The sequence below is a fragment of the Pagrus pagrus genome (genome assembly GCF_965226575.1).
Source record: "Pagrus pagrus genome assembly, chromosome: 15".
Lineage (NCBI taxonomy): Eukaryota > Metazoa > Chordata > Actinopteri > Spariformes > Sparidae > Pagrus > Pagrus pagrus.
The window spans coordinates 7990961-8016661 of NC_140199.1; the positions used below are offsets into that span (position 1 = coordinate 7990961).

The window sequence follows — 25701 nt, forward strand, 5'->3', positions numbered from 1 at the left end:
CTCGGTGTTGTGAAATTGTGATACTAGTCCAGTGTACCCACTTCTGAATGAAGGATGTGGACGCTTTCTTCCTGTTCCTCTGATACTATTGTGCCTTGCCACATCCTGCCTTGTGTACAACCCATGCTGATCCACAGGCAGGATGGAAGAGATCCGGGCACCACCTTAACGCTCCTATCATCTTTTTGTGTTTCAGGGTTATCCTGCGTCACTCCAGCTGCTGGTAAATGCAGAAGGGGAACAGCTGATCCTGTTGCTGGAGAGAAATGAGTGAGTTTTCCTCTCATTCGTTTGAATTCTCCTTCCACACTCACCGGGAAAGAGGAAATGTGATATTTATTATGTTAATTACAGCAAATAGATAAACCCACGCTGCCAGCTATGCATGGCTGGAGTTGTATATGCAAGAAGAGGATCAGTTGTACAGGAGTGGGCTATAATATAGTGTATTCAAAGAGGAAGAAAATAATATGTCCCCTAGTGATTAGACTATTTTATGGTTCAGGATCTCTGAAGGGCCGAGAGATGAAAGCTGAAAAAGAATAAGGCTGAAGAGAGCGCTGAGGACATGCTTGTCCTCCCCTCCTTTGCGTTCCCTCTCCTCTTTTCACTCTACTCCCTTCCAGGCTGCGAAAAAATTACACAGTGAACTGTGAAACGAGGGGTGGGGATCATTTGGAGTTTATAAATATGTAGATGCACGCACTGTTTCATACGAAGAGGAGGGATTGCTGAAAAGCCAGAAAGGAAAAAGTGTGTACAGGCCAGGTTACATGTCCTGGGAAATATGCAATCTCACAAGAATGATGGCATCGCCATCACAGGTTCTGTTTCTGCCAATGTTTCTTACTCAGAGGGAGTGGAGACATAATATTTCATCCTGCTGCTCTGGGATTCAGATATTGACACTGGAGTGATGGACTTGGTCCGAAACTGGTCCAACCTCATCACTGGTAACTCTAGAACAAACAGAAATTGCACAGCTGAGATTTTAAGGCTGCTTCCTCTTTTCAAACAGCAGAACCTCAGTTTGCAAATGAAAAACAGCTATTATCATCAACATTTAGACATTAAACTATGAGTATTAATTATCATACATCAGGCATATGGAAGCTAGCACCTCAAACCACTATGAAAAATATTTAAATTGGGTAATTTCAATAAACGAGTAACACCTCTCCCCCTGTCTTATTTCCCTCTGCCCATAACTCAAGGTGCCCGGCCAACGCAATTCTAATTACTGGCCAAACAAACTTAAAAACTACTATAAATATAATGTCCCTATCCAGAAGTTACAGACACCCTAGAAACACACTGTCCTGACCGACCCTTCCTAATTCCCCGTTCTCCATGTGACCTCAGCATCAGCTGTGAGTCATCCGTCACCAGCCTGAGGCCCAGGAGCATGCTGCCATTCCCATCCGGCCTGTTCCCTGTCAGGCCAGATGTGTCCTCTGATATCGCTTCACCAGTTCAGCCAATTCAGAACAGGTGGTCTCTGACCTCTACATGGGGCTGTTTTGTCAAGGCTGTAACCAGTCAGTCTGGGGCAGAAGGACAGATGAGGGCAGACGACATGAAAATGCGGAGGACGTAGCGTTGATGTTATTCAAAATAATTTAAAGTAAAAAAATGTATGTAGCTCCAATGTATTTCCCATATTTAACAAATAGCTGGGATATGCTTGATAGTTCAGTTGCTCAGCATTAAGATAAAAGCTTCCATTTAGGGTATGAGTATCAGTTTTTCTTCTTCCCTCGCAGCAACAAAATATGTAAGCTGAAAGGCAATTTTAATAATAACAGCACTTTCGAGGTGTGGTATGCAAATTATATATTTTTTTCTGCCCAAAGCTGCCCTTCTGGCTTCACTCGCTGACGCAAGCTGTCAGTGTGGATATCTTCATATTCCTCACATCAACGTCATGTTTTTTCAGGCCACTGTTCAGTTCATGTCTAATGCTGCAAGGCTGTGGGGAATAGGTCTGACATTTAATAGAGCTCAATGGGGGGGCTCTGCGTCACATTTTTCTGATTTTGATTCCTGAAAATATATTCTTCATTGAATACTGAAGTTGAGCATCTGTATGGGATGTTCTTAGGGATGCACAATATGTATTGGTAAATTTATATTATCAGTTATCGGCTGATAATTGTCTTCATTTACTTAACAAGCGCAGCATCTACACACTCCGATACAGTAGGTGGTGTTATGCATCTTTAAAGTTCTTTTGCGATCCACCAGTAAACACAAAGAAAACTAGAAGAAGAAGAAGATGATTAGAGAGCCAAACATGTTTGCAATACATCTTTTAACAGAAAAAATCTTAATAGAGCTGTGGAATACCCTCAGGTTAATATAAAGTACAGGAGACAAAATGTATAATTTAATAACTGATCTTATTGGTATTAGCGATGAGAAGCAGATAATTATTAGTTGTTGGTATTGGCTGAAAAAAATCTGCTGATGTTCCCACAGCAACATAAAATGTCATTATATATATGAAGATACATGTTGAATATTTTAATCAAACCTTAAACCTCTTTAACAGCACCTCAGGTCATTAGTACATTTTAATAGCTAAGCAGTGTTCAGACCCTGAAAACCTCATTTTTAATTGTAGTTCAAATCGTGCAGTTTCTACTTCATGTAATGGTCTGATTCTACATCTAATGTTTGAATACTCAACTCCGTGTAAGCATCATGTTTCTTCGGAGGATCCCTGAAACAAGCAGATGAGAAACATAAAAGCATTACATTATGGAATATGTTTAACTTTAATGGTACTTGAGGAGAAATGTTGGTGAAAACGTTGAAGGTTTGGAGGTGAAAGTTTGCAGAATCAAGGGGAAATGAGCAAACAAACCATTATGTGTTGTGGAGTTGAAGAGTTCACTAAGTGGTGCCTCTTTCTGCAGGTTGTGCAGTTATGGCAGGTTTTCCGTGAAGGCTCATCTTTTTTTTTGCTTGAATCTGCTGAGCCTGTGCAGTTTGCTCCTTTGGCACTGCTGTAGAGCACACCTGTTCCAAGGCCAGTGTGAAATGATCTCAGTCCTCACCAATATAAACACGCAACCAGATCCAATTAATAAACTGCTGTTAGTTAGCTGCCTGGCTCGTTCCCAAGAAAAACTTGGCTACAGCAAGACAAGTACAGATCTACTGAGGAGAGAAATCAGTGGGGTTCACTGTGTGTGTGTTTAGTCAGAGACTCTTTGTATTTCTACGCCTTGTAAATTTTGTGTTCATTGCACGAACACCCAAGCGTGGACTGGATTTTATCTCCAGGGATGGTAGAGGCCACTTCTTCTTTGTCCTTGCCTGCCACTGGGATCACGCTGCCTGAATAAAAACATAGAGCACGGGCAGTAAGTGGACTGCCTCTGTATTTCAGAGGCTTTTAAATTTTGTGTCACTTTTTCAAAGCCACTAAAAATGTAGCACAGTTGTCAAAAGAAGAGCCCTAAAGACCTCAGTTCAAAATGTTCCTGCTTGTTAATGTGTGTGCTAAAAAAGTAATTTCAGTGCAAAATGTTCTTTTGCTCTCTTTGTTAGTTTTGAATTTGGTTTCAGTAGCCGAGCAGCATATGGGGACATGCCTTAGACCGGCCTCTCTGCTTGATTTCAGTTTCAACAGCCTTATGTGTTATTTCATATTAGCTTCTTTGTCCCAAATGTCAGTTTGTTTTAAATAAGTAGCTTAACAGGGTTAAAAAGGGGGAAAATGTTTTCCCATTACTCTGTCATGTTTCTTTTTTTATCTTAAGAGCATAGGGAATTGCTGTGTCATATACAATATTTAAGACTTGACGTGTTGTATAGTGCAAACAGAGCTGGACAGACCTGCAGCCTTGTGCCAGCAGCGGCTGCTTTGATGTATAGCATTGATCAATGGCACAGTTGGCCAGCTTCAAATGATTAATGGTGGTCGTATGGGACATTCCACATTAGTCTTGATTAAAGACTTCAATAGCTCCGTCTGGGGGACCAAGGTGCTCGTGTGTGTGTGTGTGTGCGTGTGTATGTGTGTGTGTGTGTGTAAGAGAGAGAGAGGGAGAAAGAGAGAGACGGCCCGGGAGTATCGAAGATGTTCAGCCTGACCCGCTTACTTGAGTTTTGTACATTTAGTATTATAATTTCTGCTTTCTAAGGCCCATTATTGTTTGATTTATCTCATTTGAAGAGATACTATGTTACTTTTAATGAACTGCAGCCACTGTGGTCACAAGTGGCAATTATGTATCAGTGGTAATTACTAAAACACACTTTAGTTTAAGAAGTAGAGGAGAGTCATATAGAGCTGTAAAAATAAATGGATTAGCTACTATTTTGCTCATTGATTAATTGGTTTGAGTATTTTTTTAAGAAGAAAAAATCTAATTTCTCCAATCCCAGCTTCTTAACTGTGAATACTTTTTCTGGTTTCTTTATACCTCTGTGACAGTAAACTGAATATCTTTGGGTTGTGGAAAAACTCAGACACGTTGTGGTAATATTGGATCGCTTGATCAACAAAAAAGTCCTCAAATGTTAAATGTTGTCAAATAATATTGGAGAGAGCACAAAACAAATGCTGAGTGCTACTCCATCAGCAAGTCTGAGAAGGCCTGAGAGCAGAATCGGATTTGAATGTGCAATCACAAAATACTTGCACCCAGAGAAACAGCGCGACATGGGCGAAATCATGGATCCTAAAGTGACAGGCTTGTGGGGCTTCCTCTTTCTTTTTACCTTTTGTCTTCTTGTGTGCTGACTTGCTGAGCTGAACAGCCAATCAGAGTGATTTCTCTCACCAACCGGGCTCCGTCGGCGATTCTACTTGCTCAATCAGCCACAAAGCCCTCAACAAGGGTCAAATAGCGGCGACTGTGTACCCGCACTGCAACAACCAGGGCCATACTCACCAACGGCCCTGAAATTAATAGACGACCGACGATCGGTCTGGTGTGTCAGGGCCCTGAGATAACACAGACACCAAATACTGCCCTTCGTCTCCCCTATGGTGCTTAAACTGCCCCAGCTTTTATCTAAATAGAAGTAAGGGTCTAGCATGATGACCCTTCACTTCCAGGTCAAATTGAACAGGTGCTCTTGGTTTGAGTTTATGCAGAGGACTATTCCCATTGCTATCTTAAATCTAGTTGCACAATTTGTCCTGCTCAGCACTCTGTTAATGCTCTCACTTCTGTCCTCCCTCATGCACAACTCTGAATCGATGCCTGTGCGTTCTCAAAGGTTAACTTGCAGACCGAGTAGTTTTTGATTTGGTTTGCACTTGCTCAAATCTTTTGTCACTTCTCCCATAAATTTAACTAAAATGTATTGTCATTTTTTGCCACTTCGAACATGCTGTTTTTGTTAAAATACTTTATTCGTTCGGCTTTCTCCTTGAACACAATGAGCTTGATGTGCTCGTAGTCTAACTAGACCATCCGTTTCCCAGTGAGACCATTTCCTTTCATTCTTCTGTGGCAGGAAAGAAAAGAGGAAAAGAGCCCTTTTGGAACACATGGCCACATCTAAACAACATCATTATGTTTTAGACAAAAAAAAAAAAATCCCCATAGCAACATCCTTGGTGTGTTTTCTTTGGGAAAGACGATGTGCTCCATTTCAGTAGCACAGCTGGCAATGCCAAGATGTCTTTCAATGTGTCGTACCACAGAGGAGGTATATTATTACTAAGGCCGGACAAAGAAAGATCCCAGGTTTACTTTAATTGGATCTGTCAATAGAAGGAGATACGTTGAACTGTATGTGGCTCCATCTCTTCAATGGCACTATTTGTGCGGAAAAGAACTGGCTGCTAGCTTGTTCGACTGTCAATTCTGAAGCTTAATCAGGCTTGTAAAAGGAGCTTTTATAGGTGTGACAAGTCAGTAATGATGGGTTTCCATAGAATGTAACTAAAAACTTACACTGACCTCATGACCTGCCTGAAGAATATACTAGAGAAAGTAGAATAGACATAGATGGATGCCCTTCAACACTTCCTCTTGCACCAACTCTCTTCCACCACTCCCACTTCCTCCGTTCCCTCCCGTCGGTGACCAAGTTGTTGTGATGCTCTCTTCCTGCCGCTGTTTCTCTGTCGTTATCTAGGTCTTTCTTACCCCCTATCTCTTGCTGTCTCTTCCTATCCCTTCCTCCCACGCTCTCCACATGCATGCTTGTGTTTTCACTGAGCTGCTCTTCTGTCACCATGCAACCTGAGCCCCTGACAAAGCCACCGTTGGGGAACGTTGGACCTCAGACTGCTGTTTGGTGCCAACACATGTGTACTCTTACTTTGGTGCCAAGTCTCTGTGTGACTTTCCCTTGGATGCCAAGGCATTTTGTTCTGCCTGTTGCAATCAATTCACGCATTATTACAAGGTTAAACACCAGTCACCTACAAGCAACGGGTTTCTATTAGCTGTTTCGACTGCACTTTTTCTCAATGCTTATGCCGAATACGCTCTGATTTCCTGTTGCGATACAGTAAATCGGAGAAAACTAGCTGTGTTCAGATAGACAAGAGGACTGCATAAAAATCTGAGCCCCTTCATTCTTTTAAAGGAAAACATGCACACCATATTTTCAGTGTCGATCTGACGATTGTCGCAACAGGATAAAATGATTGCCGCAGTCTTTCCTTTTCAGAGCAGAAATCCATCCTCACAATATTGAAAACTGTATTTTACTTTGTAATCTGTGAGTGTCTGATATGCCTTAAAAATTATTGATCTACCACTCATCCATCCCTCTTGGATCGTATTTTCATTGTCTCGCTGGTACACAAAATATCAATTCCCAACAACCTAAGACAAGAGATTCATACAGGTTTACTGCAGTGGCTGTAAGTCATTTACCTGCTGCTGGCGTTTTGTCAGGTAGAGAATAAAAAAAACACTTTGGCAGTCAGATCTCCTCCAGCTCCCCTTAAACATTGTGTGTAGAGACAACTATCCCAAAACACACATCTTGTCCGGAACCATGAGATCAGGAGCACACTCTTATAGTACGTACTTTTACACATCCTGTCTGTTTGAGTATTGATCTGATAGTGAATTTCACCTCGTTTCCCCTCTGATGACATTGTGGTTGTAGTTTTTGTTAAGCTTAGAGCACACAGTAATCACATATTGCCTCCTGCCATCTTTAATTAGTTGGCTAAAGAGTTTGTGGATAATGCAGAGCGCCCTTGGGGAAAGTTGCCCGGTCTTGAAGGACAATAAGAAAAAAAAAAACGAGAGAGAGAGGGAGCGAGAGCAGTCTAGGTGTTTCTTGGGGAAAAGATTAGAGTGGTAGTTTTTTGACCGATGGGATCAGAGCCAAGCATCAGAGCCAAGCTAGCTCAAAGTCCATGTTTTCTTCTCTTTAAGTCTCTCCCTGTTGTACGTTCACTTCCTCTCTTTGCCTCTCAAGTGTGATTAATTTCCCAGACCCAAGAGATCTCTGGGGAAGATCAGTCTTAAACCTTTTTATTTTTTTGGACCAATGGATTTAAATTGATTTGGCCCTAAAAAAGATCACTTAACTTCTAACTTGTAATAAAGTTCTTGCATGACGTTATTCACATTGAGCTGGAATCGGCTTGTTTATTTGTATATTTTTAGTACAATAAAACTATTTTACCTATAAACTTCGTTGGAGTGCAGATGTATTATATACATAAAATTCAATGTGCTCCACTTATTGCCCTAATTTTGCTTTCGACGAACCAGTTAAGTACATGAATGCACTTATGCAGTAGTCAGCATATGGCATCATCTATTTGTTCACTGCCACAGACCTATTTTTAGGGGCCTGCAGCAGTAGAGAGAGGATGGCGAGGGTGTTGTCACAGCCAGTGTGGTCAGGTTGTGTTTTGTGCTTCGGTCCCTCTCGCTCTCCGTATGTGTTCATTTCTCATTCATGCGAACATCTCCCAATTTTAATTGCTTTTAACCTTACATATACTGAACAGAGAGCAGGTCACCTGTCAAGGGTGCTGGCCAGCAGAACAATTGGGATCCTGTAAGCGTAAGCGGTTTTCTGGTTCGTTTCTGAGCTCATAACAGAGAGTAAGAGCCTCCAAATGAGAGCACAGAGGTGACGCATTTGCAGCTTTGTTCTCAAACTCCTTAAAAAAGACTAAATTAGACCCTGATATGCTCTGTATGGTGTCAGTAGAGTGAACCATTGCCTCAGTGTAGGTGAGTAGAAAATCTATTATCTGCGTTGGAGTTTTTGATGTGGTGGAGTGGGGCTACAGATGTTGATGGTGCATAATATCCCTATTTATCGTGGGCATCATTTATCTGCATCAGCAGGAAACATCCTGTAGAGCAGGGTACATGAGTGATTACATTACCTCGCTGTACATAGATACATTTCTCAAGATAATAAAATGCATGCGCGAACTTTACATTATAATGCACATCCATGCATTTGTCTATGACAGGATACAGCCATTAGTGTACAATTTGTCACCAAACTGCAGTTCCTAGGCCAGGGAAGCAGCATGTAGTAGGGTGTATCATCATCACATTTCACACGCAACCTCCTAAAACCCTTTGCTATAAAAGCTTGATATAAAAGCTTTAATGAGACAGTCTTTTTAAAGTAGAAATTGCTTTGTGTGTGATTCACACCCTCTATATTTCAGTACGGCACAGAATGGGTCATTTGTAGTGGACCCATGAGAAATAACTACTGTTCTGCCTGAGACAGCACAGCTCAGCAACTGTTTCCCTCTCTCACTGGTGTTTATCTGATATTGTTAATGCCAACAATATCGCTCCCCTTGCTATCAGCACATACAGGTGATATAAGATAGAGATTAGAGGGATTATCGAGATTGCTTCTGAACTAAACCCCTGTTCTGCAGCAGTTTACACCTGCATTATCATGTATGTTCCAGATGCAGATTCCAGATTGAGATCACTTTCTGAAATCACAAATGTGTTGTGACTGAACATAATGTATGAAATGTATTTCAGAACTCTGGCAGGTCGCATACTGCCGGTTTCAGTACAATATGTCAAACAGCTTTATCAGTGATCGGAGGGCTTGTATTCATTAGTTTAAAAGGTCAGGAGTGTTTACATACAGCACAGATGTATGCACACACACAATCACACACATAAGGTAGCCGAGTGCACACATGAGAGGAAGCGGTGTTCATAATAAATCCAGATGTGACCTGGAAAACAAGGTAGAGAGGAAGTGCATCACCGACATCACTGATAGAGGGGATTTTTTGCTGAATGGGTCGATGTTGAACTTGACAACACAGGGGCAGCAGCACAATGAATCGACACGCCGTGTGTATAAACACAGAAGCCAGAGGGAAGAAAACAGTAACGTACTGTTGCTGCTTTGTTGTAGAAACAGATAGATGTATACTGAAAGAGATAAATATGTCCCTTTGGAACAGAAACATTGTACATTTATGGTTCATATTTATTATTTTAAGTATTAAATGTTTATTTAATGTTTTTTTATGTGGTTAAACTGAGTTTGTCATCTCTTTACATGTTTGGTCATCTCTTTATATGTTGTGATATTATTTTACTCACTGAAATAATTGCTGACATCTGGGACCATGACAACACAAGAATTTAAACCACTTTATTTGGAGGTTAAATTAAAAGTAAGCACAGCTGAAATGTAATAGGCTCCAATGATGCTGAAAAAATGTGTGACCGCACGATTAGGGCAAGCACAGTATGTCAAACGTGGATCAGAATTCAGTCTGTAACCTGGGATGGATGTTTCAACAGACAGCACATTTATTTTTATTTTATTTGTCGGACTGCTGGTGTTTCTTGCACTGCCTGTCTTCTTTTTAACAATGTTTCTGCTTCCATAGATGTCAACAATTAATTGGCAAGTGCAATGGTATTGTTAGAGCTGCCCTGATAATTGATTAGTTGTCAACTATTAAATGAATCACTAATTATGAAATCATTTAATTTGAATTAGTCAACATTTTCAGCTTCTTAAATGTGAATATGTTCTGTTCTGTTTCTTTTTTACTCCTAATTGAGAAAGTAATAGACAGATTAATTGACAAGGATATAATTGCAACGTGCTACCCTGGTTATTATCACCATTATGAATGATGACCAAACCTAAAAGAATGAGATAAAATGCAGCTCATGCTGTCTGTGATTGAACTATTGAAGATCAGTGACATTTCTTCTATAGATCTTTTTATAGACCTTATTGAGAGACCAATGGCTTCGTGACCTCTGTACCCTGTGGTCAGCGGGCAGATAAATGCAGTGCAGTATTGTATTTTAGACATTGATGTGCTCCAGACTGCTCACACTGGCTTTAGCTATCAGAGAAATGTCAAGTGTCTCCCAGCAAGAAACTCAAAATCAGGCCTCTGATTAACTTAAAAGCACTTGTTGTTTTACCACCCGTAGCCCATCCAATAATTGACATCTCCTGCTCAATACCCAGCAGCCATGACAACTCAAGTTACACCGCATCAGCATCGGTGACGGATTGCTCACCCTGATCCTCATGTTAAAATGATACATCAGTGCCGAGTGAAAGTTTTCATCTCCACCATGTTTGCAAGGTAATGGGGTGGAGAATGACAGAGTGCATGCTATTATCTTATTGGAGAATCAGTGCAGCATCCGTGTAAAGTGTAAAGAGTGGGTTTAATGACGTGTGGCGTTTTTTAAGAGGAGGGGAAGAAATGCTCCATGGGGTCTGGGACTGTAGAGCTGATGTTCTGGGGATGTGTGCAGTCAGCGGAGCGACGACTTGTTATATTAAAAACAGTTGTCTTGTGCAGCACAAGTGCTTCTTACAGCTTGAAGTTTAAAGTCAGTGTGTCAACTTTTAGGATTTTAAAAAATGAGCAAATGTGTGGATGACATGGCTGGGTGTGAGGAGATGATTCACATTGATATGCGCCAGTTTTAAAGAAATGATGGAGCAAGACAAAAATAAAAGGCAAGGAGAGAAAAAGACAAAAAACATCTTTCTTTTTTTTTTGTTCAGCTCTTAATTGCATATTTCCCCTGAAGACAAAAAAGTATGGCTGAACAATGAGGCTGCCCAGGGGAGCCACCATAGATTAATTGGACAGATAGGAACCCTCTGACATTAACATTTATGCATTTGTTTACTCTTTTTCAATGAATAATAATAGGCCACCTCCCTTGAAGATCCCTAGTCACTCATTAGTTCCGGTGTGTAGCTTGTTATGGATGGGAATATTGAAGCAGCAAAAGCAAAAAAACAGTTCATCTCAGTACTGGGCAGGCATACAAAAACTATTTCCAGAGGTTGTTTAGAATATTTCTTTTCACAAACTTTTAATGAAGGTTTGATGCTACTGCACACACTTGTTATCCATATATCAGCATCACTTTGCAGGAGAACATTAGATGAGGTAAAATAGCCTTGATCTTCTGCCTGGCACGTATGCAAATAATCAAGCTTTGGGCAAATTGTTCAAAAGATATAATGTGTTCAGTATTATCTTTATAGTAATTCATTTTAGATTTATTACCTGAATCATTATTCAGGCATGATGTGCCAGTGTTTTATTGGGTTCACACCATTTTAAATGGGTTAATTGAAAACATTGCGGCTACAGATGCTTCTTTTCATCTCACTCCAGTATTTGAAGTAAAATGTTTATTATGTAAGCCTGAGATGTAAGCTGGGGGCTTGCTAACTGGTAGCCTGCAGCTGCACTTCCAGACGCACTGCCAGAGATCCTTTATTGATTTGCCTGAAAAGATGGTTTACTGCGGACAGGTTTGAGGAACCGAACAGGTGGCGTTTTTATGTTGAACTCTCAAATCTCTATTTTTGGCTAAAGTTATGTGAACTTGCCTAGCCCTAACCTGCAAAATGTAAATGACTCTTCGGTCTCTTGCTCTTAGAAATCCAGATGCGAGTCTAACAATTGCATACCCGCCAGTGCTGAATTGTGACCTTAATATCGAAAGTCAAATTGAATCATGGATTTGGAGAATCGTACTTTCCCTTGAGGAAAACAACAAAGATGTTAATGATTTTTATTGGAAACATGTTAAATTAATGGTACAGCAACAATAAAGACATAGAACATGTTCACCTTCATTTTTTCTTTTTTCACCCACCTACTCAAAACAACAGAACCATTCGCCTGACCCAGTCACCTGCAGGAAAATCACATTAAAACCTGGGTGACTCCCCCTTCACAAGATAAAAAATACAAAAAACCTCAACTAAATAGTAAAATAAAAAGAAATTATTGCTATAAATATGGAAAAGTATGATATTCTTTCCTCTTCAAGCAAGCTTGATCAAGCATGTATTCATTGCTCTGCTATGAGGAGCATACAGTATGTTACTCACCATACATAGACACTTTATGCTTCACTGCTTGGTAGTTGGGGGGGATATTGCCTCCAGGCATTTTGGGCTTGTGCCGTTATCATCCGGTGCCCAGAAACTGGTTTGTTGGAGTAATAGAGAATTCAAACACTCTGTTAGCCACACATTTCACATTCACAACAGTCTAATGTTAAGCTGCGAAAGCCCGGCGCTTTAATTACAACAAACAGCCTCAGTGGTGCAATAAATGGAGAGGATACAAACGCCAGCGGCTAATTTTGCACGAGATGGACAAAATGGATGAGGCAGCGTTAAAGCAGCTGGCCGTACAGAGTAGTTAGATGGTTGGCCTGGATTCATGTACAGGCTTCACTCTTACTGTAGATGAGCGCATTTTCCCTCCCGCTGATTCGACCAACTATTCCCTTTTAAAGGCCGCAGGGGGAATATGACATCATGCACTTTGTACGGTTACGAGGAAAAATATGTTTAGTGTGGGAATTGTTTTATGGTGTTAAATATTCCGGACATGTAGGCCAGCAGCTATGAAACAGTTCATTCTTTAACAGCTCTGCTGTACCTCGCTGCTGTTAGCTGTGGTGATTGCTTTAGCTCACAACCGAGGGAAATAATCACATTGATATAGCTTCGGTACAAATTGCAATGTTTCACACCCACCTGGTGTGTGATTTCATTAAAGGTATAAAAAGGTTTGGGGCTCGACACCACAGCCTTTTTAATCCTCATTCTGCACCTGCAGCCTTGCATTTTTACCTAAATGCTGTTATCAATTCAAGACTTTTTAAGACTGTAGTCGTAAAAAGCAGCGCCAGTAAAAAGCAACGAGTGGCAAAAAGAAGATCTGGAATCATAAAAGGTAAGGTTACCATAAGGGTGCTATTAAAGAAAATAAAATCCTATGGAGATGTAAAGATGATATGTCAGAGGAATACCAAGAGAAAAGAAACTGACTCCAGGGGTCTATGAGTTCTTCAGACTCTCACATGCTCGAGCAGTGTCTGATTCACAAGCCCACGCTATGAATACCTACATTTTTTATTAAGACTTGTTTTTCTACAGTAACACCAATCACCTTTCACCGTGTGCTGTAAAGTGATCGGGCGAGTGTCCAGTATGGGTAGCTGCCGTACATCAGCGTTATCAAACTGTCTCCTTTTAGAGAATTGTTGTCTGACCATCAGAATATTTCTTCCATCATTTCTGTCAACACCCATATATTATCTATCACTAGACCTATAGTCTTCTTTGATAGCAAGTCAAGCAGTCATGAAGGAGATCATATGGTCAGTGATGTAGCTCAAACGAGAAAATGCATTTTTCCATGAATGCCTGTGATTTTGTTCATTTAAAAGAGAGTGTGTGTGTGTGTGTGTGAGAGAGAGAGAGAGAGAGAGAGTGAGAGTCAGCCTCCCCTGACTGCATCACTGTACCATGATTCATCATTCAACTCCTTCTAGTGCAGAGAGCCTTGTTTCTCCCTCTGCGGCTTGTTTTACTGATGTGATGACTTCACTCGCCTTGGGCACCACATCACACACAGCGCTTTGAACCTGAGGTGAGAGACACAGACAAAGAAAGTTGTTTGAATGAATGTTCCCTCTTGGTGATTGAACGTCAAAAAGGCAGGTTTGCATTTGGATCTGTAAAAGCAAGTTATAACTTACTCATCACTGTTGCTTGTAAGATGTGGGCCCTGACCATTTTAGTCTCGATAAACAACGCACGTAGAATGTTGTTTTGTCTCAGATTTTGGTTTTCTTTCTTTCATTTCCCAAAGATGAGAATCTTATTTCGGGGAAAGTGTCGTCATCTAGCCCTTTGTGAACTCGCTGCAGAATAATTTGAAAGTTAAACAGGCTGCCCTCTGTATGGCTTTCTTTTCGAAGCAAAGAGGGATCTTGACTCATTAAGGAGCTATCTTTGCTTTGGTCAGTCAATATTTAAATAGGTTCGCCCCATCAGCCGGCTTGTTTGATATTAGTCTGCTGCCTGCTGGAGTGTTTATATTGGAAAATTTTAGCCCTCTCTCTCATTAATCCGGCTTTCTAGCCAAACTAGCAGCAGGACTGGTCCACCACTTTGATCGAGACTGAAGACAAGTATAGCATAGATTCCCATGCAATTTATTCCAATGTATTCCAATGGCTTTGTTAATCCAATGACTTTTCCTCTAGGACCACTGTGGATGGGGTGAATATATCAAAACTATTGGATGGATTGCAATTAAATTTGGTACAAATTTTGCAACATTGTAGCGTCTCCAGCAGATTTGAATTTAAAACAAAAATGTCCATTGAAATATCTCTGCATCTGCTTGATGAATTGGCATTTAATTTGGTGCAGAAAGTCATGTTCCCAGAGGATAACCCCATCTGACTTCAGTGCTCCCCTGACTTTTCACTCACTTGACGATGTCATTACACGGTTTGGCCACTCAAAAACTGGCTTCAGAGCCTGCCACTTGTCCTGGAGGCCAAATGTGGCATTGAGCTGAATTTTTTTTAGCATTCAGCCTAAATACAGGCTCAGAGAGCTACTAGCGCTGCTCGACGCCATCAATATCAGGGACACAACCTGCCTGAATAAAAATGCAGCACATAAATATACCGGGAAGCCCCATAACAAACTGTTAAAAGTTAAAACTGGCACCTGTAAAGCAGAGATTCATTTTATGACTCACTGTTATTACAGGCTACAGTTTTAACCAAGAGGAGCGCAAATGTACATGAGTAATCTTTTACAAAGCCAGAAAAGTAGAGTGAAGGAAGGCGCTCCTCTAATTCTGCAGTTCAGGGATTTTTCTGTTTGGCTCCCTTCACTCCTCCCACCCTCATCTCCGTCTCTCCCTAGTTTTCTCTTGCTTTGCTGGCTTTGTACACTCCAGTGCACCCGCTACAGCCAAGCCTAAGCTGAAGGGACATTGAGCTGTATGTAAATCAATTTGGAACGTATCCATATGTGGAAATTGAATTAGACTTGTCAACCACACCTCTTTAGTTCCTCCTCGTCATCTCTCCCTCCTTCTGTAGTAGTCTCCTCTTTTTCAAGTTGGGCATACAGTAGCACCATAAGTAGCTATAGCTATAGGAAGGCTTAGGGTTAGGCTCGTGGGGTAGAGGGGATTAAAAGAAATCATTGAAGTTAGCAGTCTTCAAAGGAAGCAGAGATACTGCAAGAGGAGCCACATTTCTCTCAAATGGTTTCATGCTCAAGGGGCTTTGTGTAATGGTGAATTATTACATGAGGCATGGAGTCACATATATGTAAATTAGGCTCAGCGCTGTAAATTTGCACAGAATATCGTGCTCTGTGGATGCCTGAGAAAAGGATGATATTAAAAACAACGACTCATGTAAACAACGTGTGACACATCCAGTTTGGGCTTCATCAATTATGCCAGTGTTGCGAGCCTGTTTCTGCTTCGTTTGATTTGTTCTTTTCAAATAAAACTCACCAAAACACGTTGGCGTCAGCAGCAGCAACAACATTTCTATCTGCCGTTATTTCAGATATGACAGAACGTCAAATCTGAGGCTTTTCATACAGCAGAAAAGGGAAGATGGGCTTTGTATGGTCCACTGTAATTACTTTTTCTGGTGTGTCCTTGCCTGTTTGGTCCCTGCATTGTGCTCGTCACATGGCAGCCGTTCATTCACTGCTACCCTACACTTGCTTTGTCAGATACAATATGTTTCAGCAGTTCACTTGGGTCAAGAGAATTATCTGATACATCAGGGGTCAGTGAAACTAAAAGGATGAAAATGAATCACGAAGGTCAAATCATACTTACATGTTCAACCAACATGAGACCAAGGCTGCGAAGAAAAGTGTGGAAAGCTGTATGAAATAATGCTCAAAATTAATTTTCCGAGAAATTCAATTAATTCTGAGGAGCACTTCGTTAGATGCTTAAGAAAAGAGATGGGAGATTATATTTTAAGACAAATAACAGTATTTTCTGCCTCCCCGAGGCGCTATTAAAGAGCCCCTCATTCATCACAATTAACCTGGGTGACCATTAGTGAAACATTAATTAGATGTTAGACTGTGTCTAATGAATCGCAACACACACTTAGGAGCATTGAATCAATGGTTATTGACTGAAGCAATTACAGGAGATTTATATAACTTTTCTGAAGAAGGAAAATGTTCAGTTTATCAGAGAAGTAAATATTAACAAGCAGAAAAATAGCAAAGACTCACGCCGTCTGTTCACAGGGCACTTCATAACACAAGCTACAATTTATTATACAATGGCAGTTTTTGAATGAATGGAAATTTTTAGGCTGAGACTCTCGTCTTCCTCATGTGGAGTGAAGAAAGAAAGTAATTTTGCACATCCATCAAAAGCTATGTATTCCTGTTCGATTCATAAATCTGCCAACCTGTCTCCTGTATCATACAAGAGCAAAACTGAGCGCAACACTTGCAGAGTTTACACTGGGTTCCTGCTGATCCTGAGTGATTTTCACTCCAAATCTCATCTAGTGTTCTCCATCTGAATTGCACTTGATTGGCTGCATGTTCCTCTTGACAAAAATATGGATTTAGGCGTGTAGCTGTTGCTAAAGGAGCCATAATCACATGGAAGAGTTCTGGTATTCACAGAGAAACTCGCTATCCTCCATTGCTTTCTATTTAGTGGAAAAACACGGCACATCTTGGTTGTAGTGAGGATGACATTCTCTATCGTCTCTCAAAGAAAATGTCAAATCGTTCTTTTGAATGCGCTCAGGAGAAAGTAAAACCAACGCCTGCTTTTTTAAAGGTCCAACAGCTCATATTTTTTCTCTGCACTGGGATAGTAAAAAGAAGGAAACATTAATGAGAAAACGGGGACCAAGGGCGTCTGAACATCAGCAGGGTCATTTTCAGCTGCGGGAGATGCACAATCCCACACCACAGAGCTAAAAGGCAGCCGGCGAAGGGCAAAGGAAACTCTCTTCAAATACTCGGTAAACATTCATGGCCTCATAATCTGTGTGTACTCTTGCCAAGGAGTTGATTACAGGCAGATTCCACCATGTAAAACCAGAAGCTTTAATACAGTATGTGTCATCGCACCAGGGGCTGCCGAAAGCTGGCTCTCCTTAACGTGCCCCCAAAATACAGCACGGGAGCATTCGCTTGGAATTACTGCTCACGTGACACAAATCCTTTAAGTCTTTACTGTACCGTGCATTAGAGCATTTTGAATTTGCCCTCATTTCAATAAAATCATCACAGTATTGTGTTGGTGTTATGTTTGTCAGTCTCACTGCTTTTGCAAGTTAAGCATAAAGACACATATTTGGGGATTTTCCATTAAGCACACACCAGCCTCTGATGTGTCATACATTTTTAATGAAACATACCGGGGCCCTTTAAAGTGATTACTGGCCGCTGGCTTATCGGATTTGGTTTAGAGCTTGCTAATAGCATGATAAGGCACATTAAAGTGATAATAAGTATTTAATGAAGTTAAATGTGGTCGGGCTAGGGCCGCAGAGGATTGATCCGTTTTTAAACAGGTCGGAAAAAATGAACTTTAAACTGACAGTTAAGATGTTGAATGGTCCTGGAGTGTGAAAAAAAAAAGTAAATTTTGGCTCCATCCACTCAAATCTAATTCTGGTTCGTGGTCCTTGCAAGCTGCGTGTGATGACAGAGAGCTGTGGGATATGAATGATTCCCACTGTGGTTTGGACAAACACTGCACTCCAGTTTTTTAAATCCCCTCCATATCCCCTTCTGTCTTTATGAATCCTATGTTTGTTACAGATAAAAGTAAGCCAATTTGCTTTTCTCAAACTTGTTTCAATGTGGCAGTCATGCACTTAGAATACAAATTAAAGTGGCTGCTTCGTGTTAGATTCACCTTTGGCCTGTGGCATAGTGAGTTTTTTAATGTCGTGGACAGGAATCTTAAATCATGTCACACACAGAGAAAAAAATGTCACTTTCCTGCATTTTTCGCTCGCCATTACGTTCTCACTTGCTTGTGCTCTCTCGGTCTTTCTCATACATACGCAAACACACATTCACACTCATCCTGCCTGATGTCAGAGTGATTATGCAGCTGCAAAAGATGGGTGTTCCTGCTGCTCCTTTGCCAATGCTTGGGGTGGGGCTCACTCCCTGTGTCCATCTGCTCACGGCCTTAGGAGGAAAACACACACGCATTGATAGCCCGTTTAAAATACATCCACATACACACAAATGCACAGAAAAGCACATGCACAAAATAATTACCTCAGCAGGGATTCTACTCAGTCATGCTGAATGCCAGGGGATTCAAGGACACGTACAAATCACCTAATAAATTCACAGAAAATCAAGTCCCTTCTTGCCTCAGAATGCCTCGGCATTTCGTCTACGTTGTCCCCCAAATCCTCCCAAGCAACACTGAATCTACATAAAAAGACAACTAAGGCGATAGATTTCTTTGTCGTCTTAAAACACAGACTTTTTTAATCCATTCAGATTCACGGTTTTGAAAAAGTACCTGGGTGTTTGATGTGTCTGTTTTCCTTTTTTTTCTTCTCTTCTTAGGGGCCTTTTTGCAAGCCATTACACTGAGACACATTACCGGGAGGATGGAAGTGCAGTCACCGGTGCTCACAACTTCACGGTACGGTGGCACTCGAGCGCTTCTGACATTTATGGTCCAGCTGATGTGCAGTGGCGCTCTGCAGTCGCGCTATAAAAACTGACCCTTAAAAAACGTTAATGTAGACAGATGTTCTTTAACTTACGCAAGATCAGTATCATTGATGATAATCTACACTTTTTTGTTTCAAGCATTGGTTAAAAATCAAATTTAGGATTGTGCTTTAATAACTATCATGTGATCCATTTGCAAGCCTCTGGCTGGTGCTGACCAGGCCGTCTAGCCTGTGGCCTACTTGATGATAAGCTGCGTTTCATGCTGGCTGTTTTTACGCCAACATTGCCATCAGGATTTTGTTATTGAATCCCCTTTTAGAAGCTGATCTATTCCAGACTACTTGTTTTAGTCCATGTGTACATGTACGCTAGCTGTGTAAATCAAAGCGCCTGCTACTCTTTTTAAAATGAAGAAAAAACTGGTGTTTCGAGTGGATTTCAAGTACTTCTCAAGGCCACTCACTGAGGCCCTTGTCAAAATCAGTTTATCTGCAGGCAGATTGATTCTTCATTCTATGATGAAGGGTTTTTTATACTTCAAGAAGGTAGAGATTGACAGGTAGACATTGTAGCAGCCATTGTAGAGGAGCATGTCTCTGTTGTTGCAAAAACAGTGGGTCTTTTTTCCAAAGTTAAGAGTCTCTTGCCCCTCTGCAAGTTGGATTGCAATCACTGTTTAATTTAACGGCGTGAGGACAGTTTGACAGGTCGCTTACAGCCCGGAGGAGAAATGTTTGGTAATTCGGCAATGACTGACAGGTCTATTTCCCACAAAGTTATGCAAACAGCGTTTTCCACTCTTTCCCTCTCTCACCTTTAATTTCGAGTGGGAGGATGTTACAAGCATTGCATCAGGCTGTCAAATTGACATACTGTATTGTCTCAGATAAGCCTCGCGCAGCTGCACACTTCCAGTACCTGCTGTCAGTGAACTCAGCAATCAGCCACGTGTTAATCAGGGATCAGCGGAAAGACGTGTACTGTAAATAAACTCCGCCAGTCTGTAAATTATTTGATGAGACAAAAGAATCTGTGAAAATATAATGATTTGCTGCGGCTCCCTGCGCACACATGTCAACACCAGTGAAATAAACCTAAGCAGGAAGGAACTGCAAATTAAAAGATAAAAGATACTCCACCTGTGAGTCAGTCATTACAAAGATTTTTCAACCCCACAGAAGCTCATTTTTAAAACTGGGCTTTAACGAGTTTTTAACCAAGATGTTTTTTTGTCTCTGTGTGCTTTTCTTTGCTTCAGGAAATATTCTAAAAATGAACATATGACCAATTATTTCACTTTGAATGCACTTAGCTACTTTAAAAATCGCAGCCACATTGAGGATAACCAAGGGAGACAATCGTGATCACTGCCTGATGTTTTCCTGTATGAAAGGTGAAGTAATCTAGGTCAAGCATAGCCTAAGCACAGAGCCCCTGAGGCTGCTCTATTTTTATTCTTAATGTAATGAATCTCCATTCCATCACCACTTGTCTCTGTAAATTGTACTGTAATTGTCAAACAGAAGTTGTTGGAAACAAAAAAAAATCTCACTCCAAAGTAATTCCTTCTGCAGTTCAATATTAGGGATGAGAAATGGTCAGTGTAGTGACTAATGACAGTTGATTTAAGAGGGCTGGAGTGCTGCTAGACAGTAAATGGAGGTCTGTAATGAGAGTCACTTCCTCTGCTCTCCTTGTGCTCAGACAACAGTGTTTTCACTGTGTCTGAGGAGCCTTAAATGTCCTCTTTTCCTCCTACTAGACCACTCTGGTGGAATAAGGAAGGAAAAACAATTATCTTACTTCTGTCACCTCCCATCCGTGTCAGTTTTCCTGTTTCTTCCTTCAAGTGCGTAGGTTGCATTTATTTCAAAAAGGGCTGTTTGTATGAAGGACAGAAATTACTGTTCTAATCCTTAAAGAACACAACTCAGAACAGCATCAGCACAGTCCTGCTGCATCTCGTCCTCTTTTGCTCTTTTGATGTCACATAAGAGCAGTGACAAAGCAGCGCTTGTTCTTTTTGAATATAATACATTTTTAATTACATTACCCAGTGGGTGAAGCTTTCTTTGCATGAAATGTTTTATCTACAGTATGTAAAGGCTTTTGTCAAATTAACAATTTATCTCTTTTAGAATAACTGCTACTACCATGGGGAAGTTGATGCGCATCCCAACTCTGATGTCACCCTCAGCACCTGCTCGGGCCTTCGGTAAGAAACATAAACATCATTTCGTATTCAAGCAGCATCTCAGCGCTGCCCTTTAAGTGCTATTTGCCACCGCAATGTTTATATTTACGTAAGTCGGTCTGCACAGCAGCCCATCGCTCTTAAGCCCCTTAAGCGTGCTGTCAGTAAGTTTGTGTGTGACTCGCAGGAATAGAAGAAAATGTCACACCTCATTGTCTTCGTCCACAGAGGCATTCAGTAAATATCTGCACTTGTTTTGGCAGTAATTGGCGTCTTGCTGTTGCTAATGACCAACCACAACTGGAGGATTTGAGCAAAAGCAAAAAAGTCCAAACATACACGATGTCATCTTCCGCTTAATTAAACAACGAGGAAACGTTTTTCCACGGTTAATGTTTTTTTTTTTTCAGCACAATAATAGCTACAAAGAAAATTCAAGTTGAAAGGAGACATATTCTGCTCATTTTCATGTTCAGAACTTTATTTTGGGTCACTACTAGAATAGGTTTACATGCTTTGGTGCTCAAAAAACACATCAGTTTTCCCGTGCTGCAGCACTGTATTCCCCCTCTGTCTGAAACGCTCTGTTTTAGCTCCTGTCTCTTTAAGGTCTGCTCTGATCGGTCAGTTAGCACACGCCTGAGCCAGTATAGCTAACAACAGCAGAGCAGCTGTGCTAAATCAATTCTTATGTGCCAAACTAGCTGCTATGCATAGATTATGCAAATGTGTGACATGGTTACGTAGTGTGATATCAAGAAGTCACAGAATTAAAGGCGGGGCTACTGATGAGGCGTTTCAGGAGCAGTCTTTTCTGTGGGAGAGAGGAGCTTCTGTTGGTGTGGACATTGACCTGTTTAATTTTCTTTAACACGCACAGGAATCTATAGAGCACACTGAAGGAAAGAACAAAAACTAAGTATAATAGGTATTATGTAAATATTATTGATCTGAAATGGGAGATATGAACACAAGTACACGTAAACAAGGCTGATTTGAATGCGCTTTTGTGCATAAAGCCATGAGGAGTTTTAACCCTAACAAGGCTGGGGTTTAGAAAGTCTGTGTTGCTTGGCCCCTTTGCAAAAACTAAAAAGTTTCATAGTTTCATTTGGCCTCTTTTTAAAAATGGGCATCAGAGCCACATTCAATCAAATCCTGTATTTGAGAGATTGGTCACGCTTTGAAGCTTTGTTTTCAGACTTGCGCTGCTGTCTCTGCAGAGGCTTCATCGCACTTGAAAACAAGACATTCATCATTGAGCCGGTGCCTGGTCATGACAACGGTACCCACATCATCTACCGAGTGGAAGAACTCAGACTGACCCCTGGAGACTGCGGCCACGGTTTCAACATGTCCTCTGTTGCCCCTGAAAACCACATCAAAAACCCTTTCCAATCCTTCCACACAAGGGTGAGATTAGTTTGTTGTTTTCTTTTATTGCAAAGATCCTATCAGAGTCTTTGGATATCACAGTTCAGAGCTATATTGTCATCAATTTACATATTTAATTGTAGTTTCTAAAGGGTAAGGGTATCATTCAGTCGATGAAAGATTAATGGGCGTTTGACCAAAGATCAGCATATTTGGCAAGCCAGTCAGTTTGGACAGGTTCCCAGAGGGTGTTGCCTTGGGCTTGACACATTTTATCTGCACTTAGAGCCCAAAGTCGAGGTGCCCATGCAGGTTTGGCCAATCATTTACATAGAGCAGGTGCAGCATCCATCTGCCACTATTCCCCAGCATTAAAACCTCCATTTTAGTCAGGAAAAGAAACTTACCACTGTACAGTATTTAATGACCCCTGAGTAATATCTGGGCCCAGCGTTTTTAGAAGATCATCAGTTCCACTTTAACAGATGGGACATTGGTGCAAAAGATCACTGACTAAGGCTGCACGACTCAGTATGCCTTTCTGTGATGTCCTGGCATATCTAAGTTAAATAATGCTAATAATTACATGCGATAAACTAGCAGGTGGCTTAGTTGCAGCCTTCACTTAAAATTCAGCTAGTTCAACAAACAGCTGGCGTAGCTATTTCCAAATGTAACAACAATTCTCCTACCACCACGTTGACATTTTTGGGAAACCTGCTTATTTCCTTTTTTTTAAACCAAGCAATCCATTAGCTTCACTTAGTAGGAAGACTGGAAATGGGGAAACAGCTAGCCAAGCTATTTCCAAATGAAACAAAATTAGTCTATCACCACGTCTAATATCTCATTAAATCTCATTTGTGTAATTATTACAAAACCATAGGTGTAAAAACGACAAGCTGTGGTTTTACGGGGGTTATGTGATTTTAGAAAGTCACTGCACCCAGCCAGGAAATAGTCAGATATATAACTTAAGTTTTTTTTTTACATCCAACACCTCTGCTTTTTCTCCAGCATAAAAGGCATGCTCAGAAGACAACCAAGTACGTGGAGCTGATCATTGTTGCAGACAACAGAGAGGTAATGCACCTTTACTTCCATTCACAAATAAAGTGTCTGAACCACAGAAACAAACACACTGAAAGCACAGCAACCCCTCATGGTAAAAGTAGGGGGAAAAAAGCATGGAAAGCCATAGTAACAGTAGAGCAGGTCCTGCTGGGCCTGCAGAATTAGGTCAGTGTGCAACAAGCAGTGTGGTCTTGTGGCAGAGGCTCCGTTTTGACAGGAAGTGCTGAACGATTCCCTAGCGGACCAGAAAGGAAACCGGAAAAAGCCGTGTGGATACAGAGGAGTCTCCCGTAAGCACTGACGAGCTCATTGTGGGGTTTCCTCCTGGCGGCCCTCTGCCAATGCCAGGACCTGAATGGAAAGGAAAGGAAATTAAAAAAAAGAATAAGGGATCAAGTATGTTGTCGGGCTCAGATTTGATGAGCAGCACCAAACACAGGTGGATGCACAGTAGGGTGAAAATAGAGGGTTTGACTTTGCGGCAGTTTGGATCCAAGGCATTGCAGGCTGTCAGATCTGCCAATATACCTGCTCCCTGCGGCCGTGCCATTTGTCTCTCTAACACTGGGAGATTTTTCTAGATCCAGATGGTCACAGCTTGACAAGCTGCCGAACACACAGTAAAACGTATTGCCGTTGTGGGTGTTCTTTGTTGTTTCATGCCTTTTACTTCTGAAAAGGAATGTAACCGCAGTGTCGTTTATGTCTTTATGCAACACAATTACTTGTGCTTATTGTTGTTTAACTTTTCCCATTTCTACAACTGTTTACATGCAATTTTGTTTTCAGTTTCAGAAACAGGGGAGGGATGTGGAGAAGGTGAAACAGAGACTGGCAGAGATAGCCAATTACGTGGACAAGGTAAAACATCCTCTCCCCTTTGCACAGGAGGGATAAATCACTTTTTTAAAATAGAAATATTGCTGGCAGCAGAGATTAATGGGATGACTGTGTGATATATTAATGTCCTACTAAAACAGCTGCTTTTAGTCTGTCTAAAACCTCTGCCAGTGCTGCTGATCCATTGAAAGCAGATACAGACGGTAGATGGATTTGCATAAGGAAGGCATGGATAGAGACATGGAAAAGACATCTGATCATGTCAGAAACATGAGGAGAGGATTCAGTGTTGTCATAATGAAATGTACTGTAATTCATTGAATCAAGCAACCAAAGAAAAGGCCACGATAGCATGTCGCACGTATGTTTGAAGGTCTTTTGATCATTCATGTATTCTAAGATATATAAATCTGCTGGCTTCAGTTCTACAGGGCCCTGGACATCCGGGTGGCCCTGGTGGGTTTGGAGGTGTGGAGTGACTCTGATAAATGTCCCATCACCCAAGATCCCTTCACCACCTTGCACGAGTTCCTAGACTGGAGGAAAGTCAAACTGCTGCCACAGAAACCTCACGACAATGCTCAGCTCATAAGGTGGAAATGTAATTTTACTGAAGAAACTCAGCCCAGAAATCAACAAACACATGTTCATATCGGTGAACGAAAACAGATCAGGGCAGCTAGCTACAAAATTGCCTATAATTTACAATAGTGCTCAACATTTTCCAGGATACCATGGATTTTACACTGATTTCCTACCCAGTAATCCATTAATGTCGCTGTTGTCACGCTTCTGTAAGATGACATTTCTTATTATGCTGGAATTAACTAAAAATATGATGTCAACTGGATGTTTATTTATTGTTAGTTGCAGTCCTAATATGTAATTATATTATTAATGTGGACAATATAGTTGTTTTTTAAGATAATCTAAACAACATTAATGTCTGAACCTGGTAGGAAATTAATCTAAACCTCATTAATGCTTTGGAAAACCAGCTGCAATAATGAATTCAGACTTTGTGGTTAACAGGCTAAAGCATGCACAACTATTAGATCTTTTTCGATTTTCACCTCTGCAGTCTTTATCTCCTCCTCACCAAACATCTGTCCTCTGCTCTTCGCAGCGGCGTATACTTCCAGGGCACCACCATTGGCATGGCGCCCATCATGAGCATGTGCACAGCTGAGCAGTCTGGAGGCATTGTCATGGTGAGTATAAAGCCTTCTCGCTGCTCC

The 25701-nt window shown here is 41.1% G+C and overlaps 1 protein-coding gene across 4 annotated transcripts in view; it reads left to right on the plus strand.

Annotated features, from left to right (window-relative positions):
- adam12b (ADAM metallopeptidase domain 12b) overlaps positions 1–25701 on the plus strand; it is an 83079-nt gene that overhangs the window by 16721 nt on the left and 40657 nt on the right. For 2 of the 4 annotated variants that reach the window (XM_084376206.1, XM_084376207.1), the window contains exons 4-11: positions 197–270; positions 18868–18946; positions 21120–21196; positions 22399–22588; positions 23567–23632; positions 24413–24484; positions 24887–25056; positions 25590–25674. In XM_084376206.1, the coding sequence (XP_084232332.1) occupies positions 197–270; positions 18868–18946; positions 21120–21196; positions 22399–22588; positions 23567–23632; positions 24413–24484; positions 24887–25056; positions 25590–25674 (813 nt within the window). Of the gene's footprint in view, positions 1–196; positions 271–18867; positions 18947–21119; positions 21197–22054; positions 22104–22376; positions 22589–23566; positions 23633–24412; positions 24485–24886; positions 25057–25589; positions 25675–25701 lie in introns of those variants that run through there. The other 2 variants (XM_084376208.1, XM_084376209.1) reach the window with 2 other exon arrangements.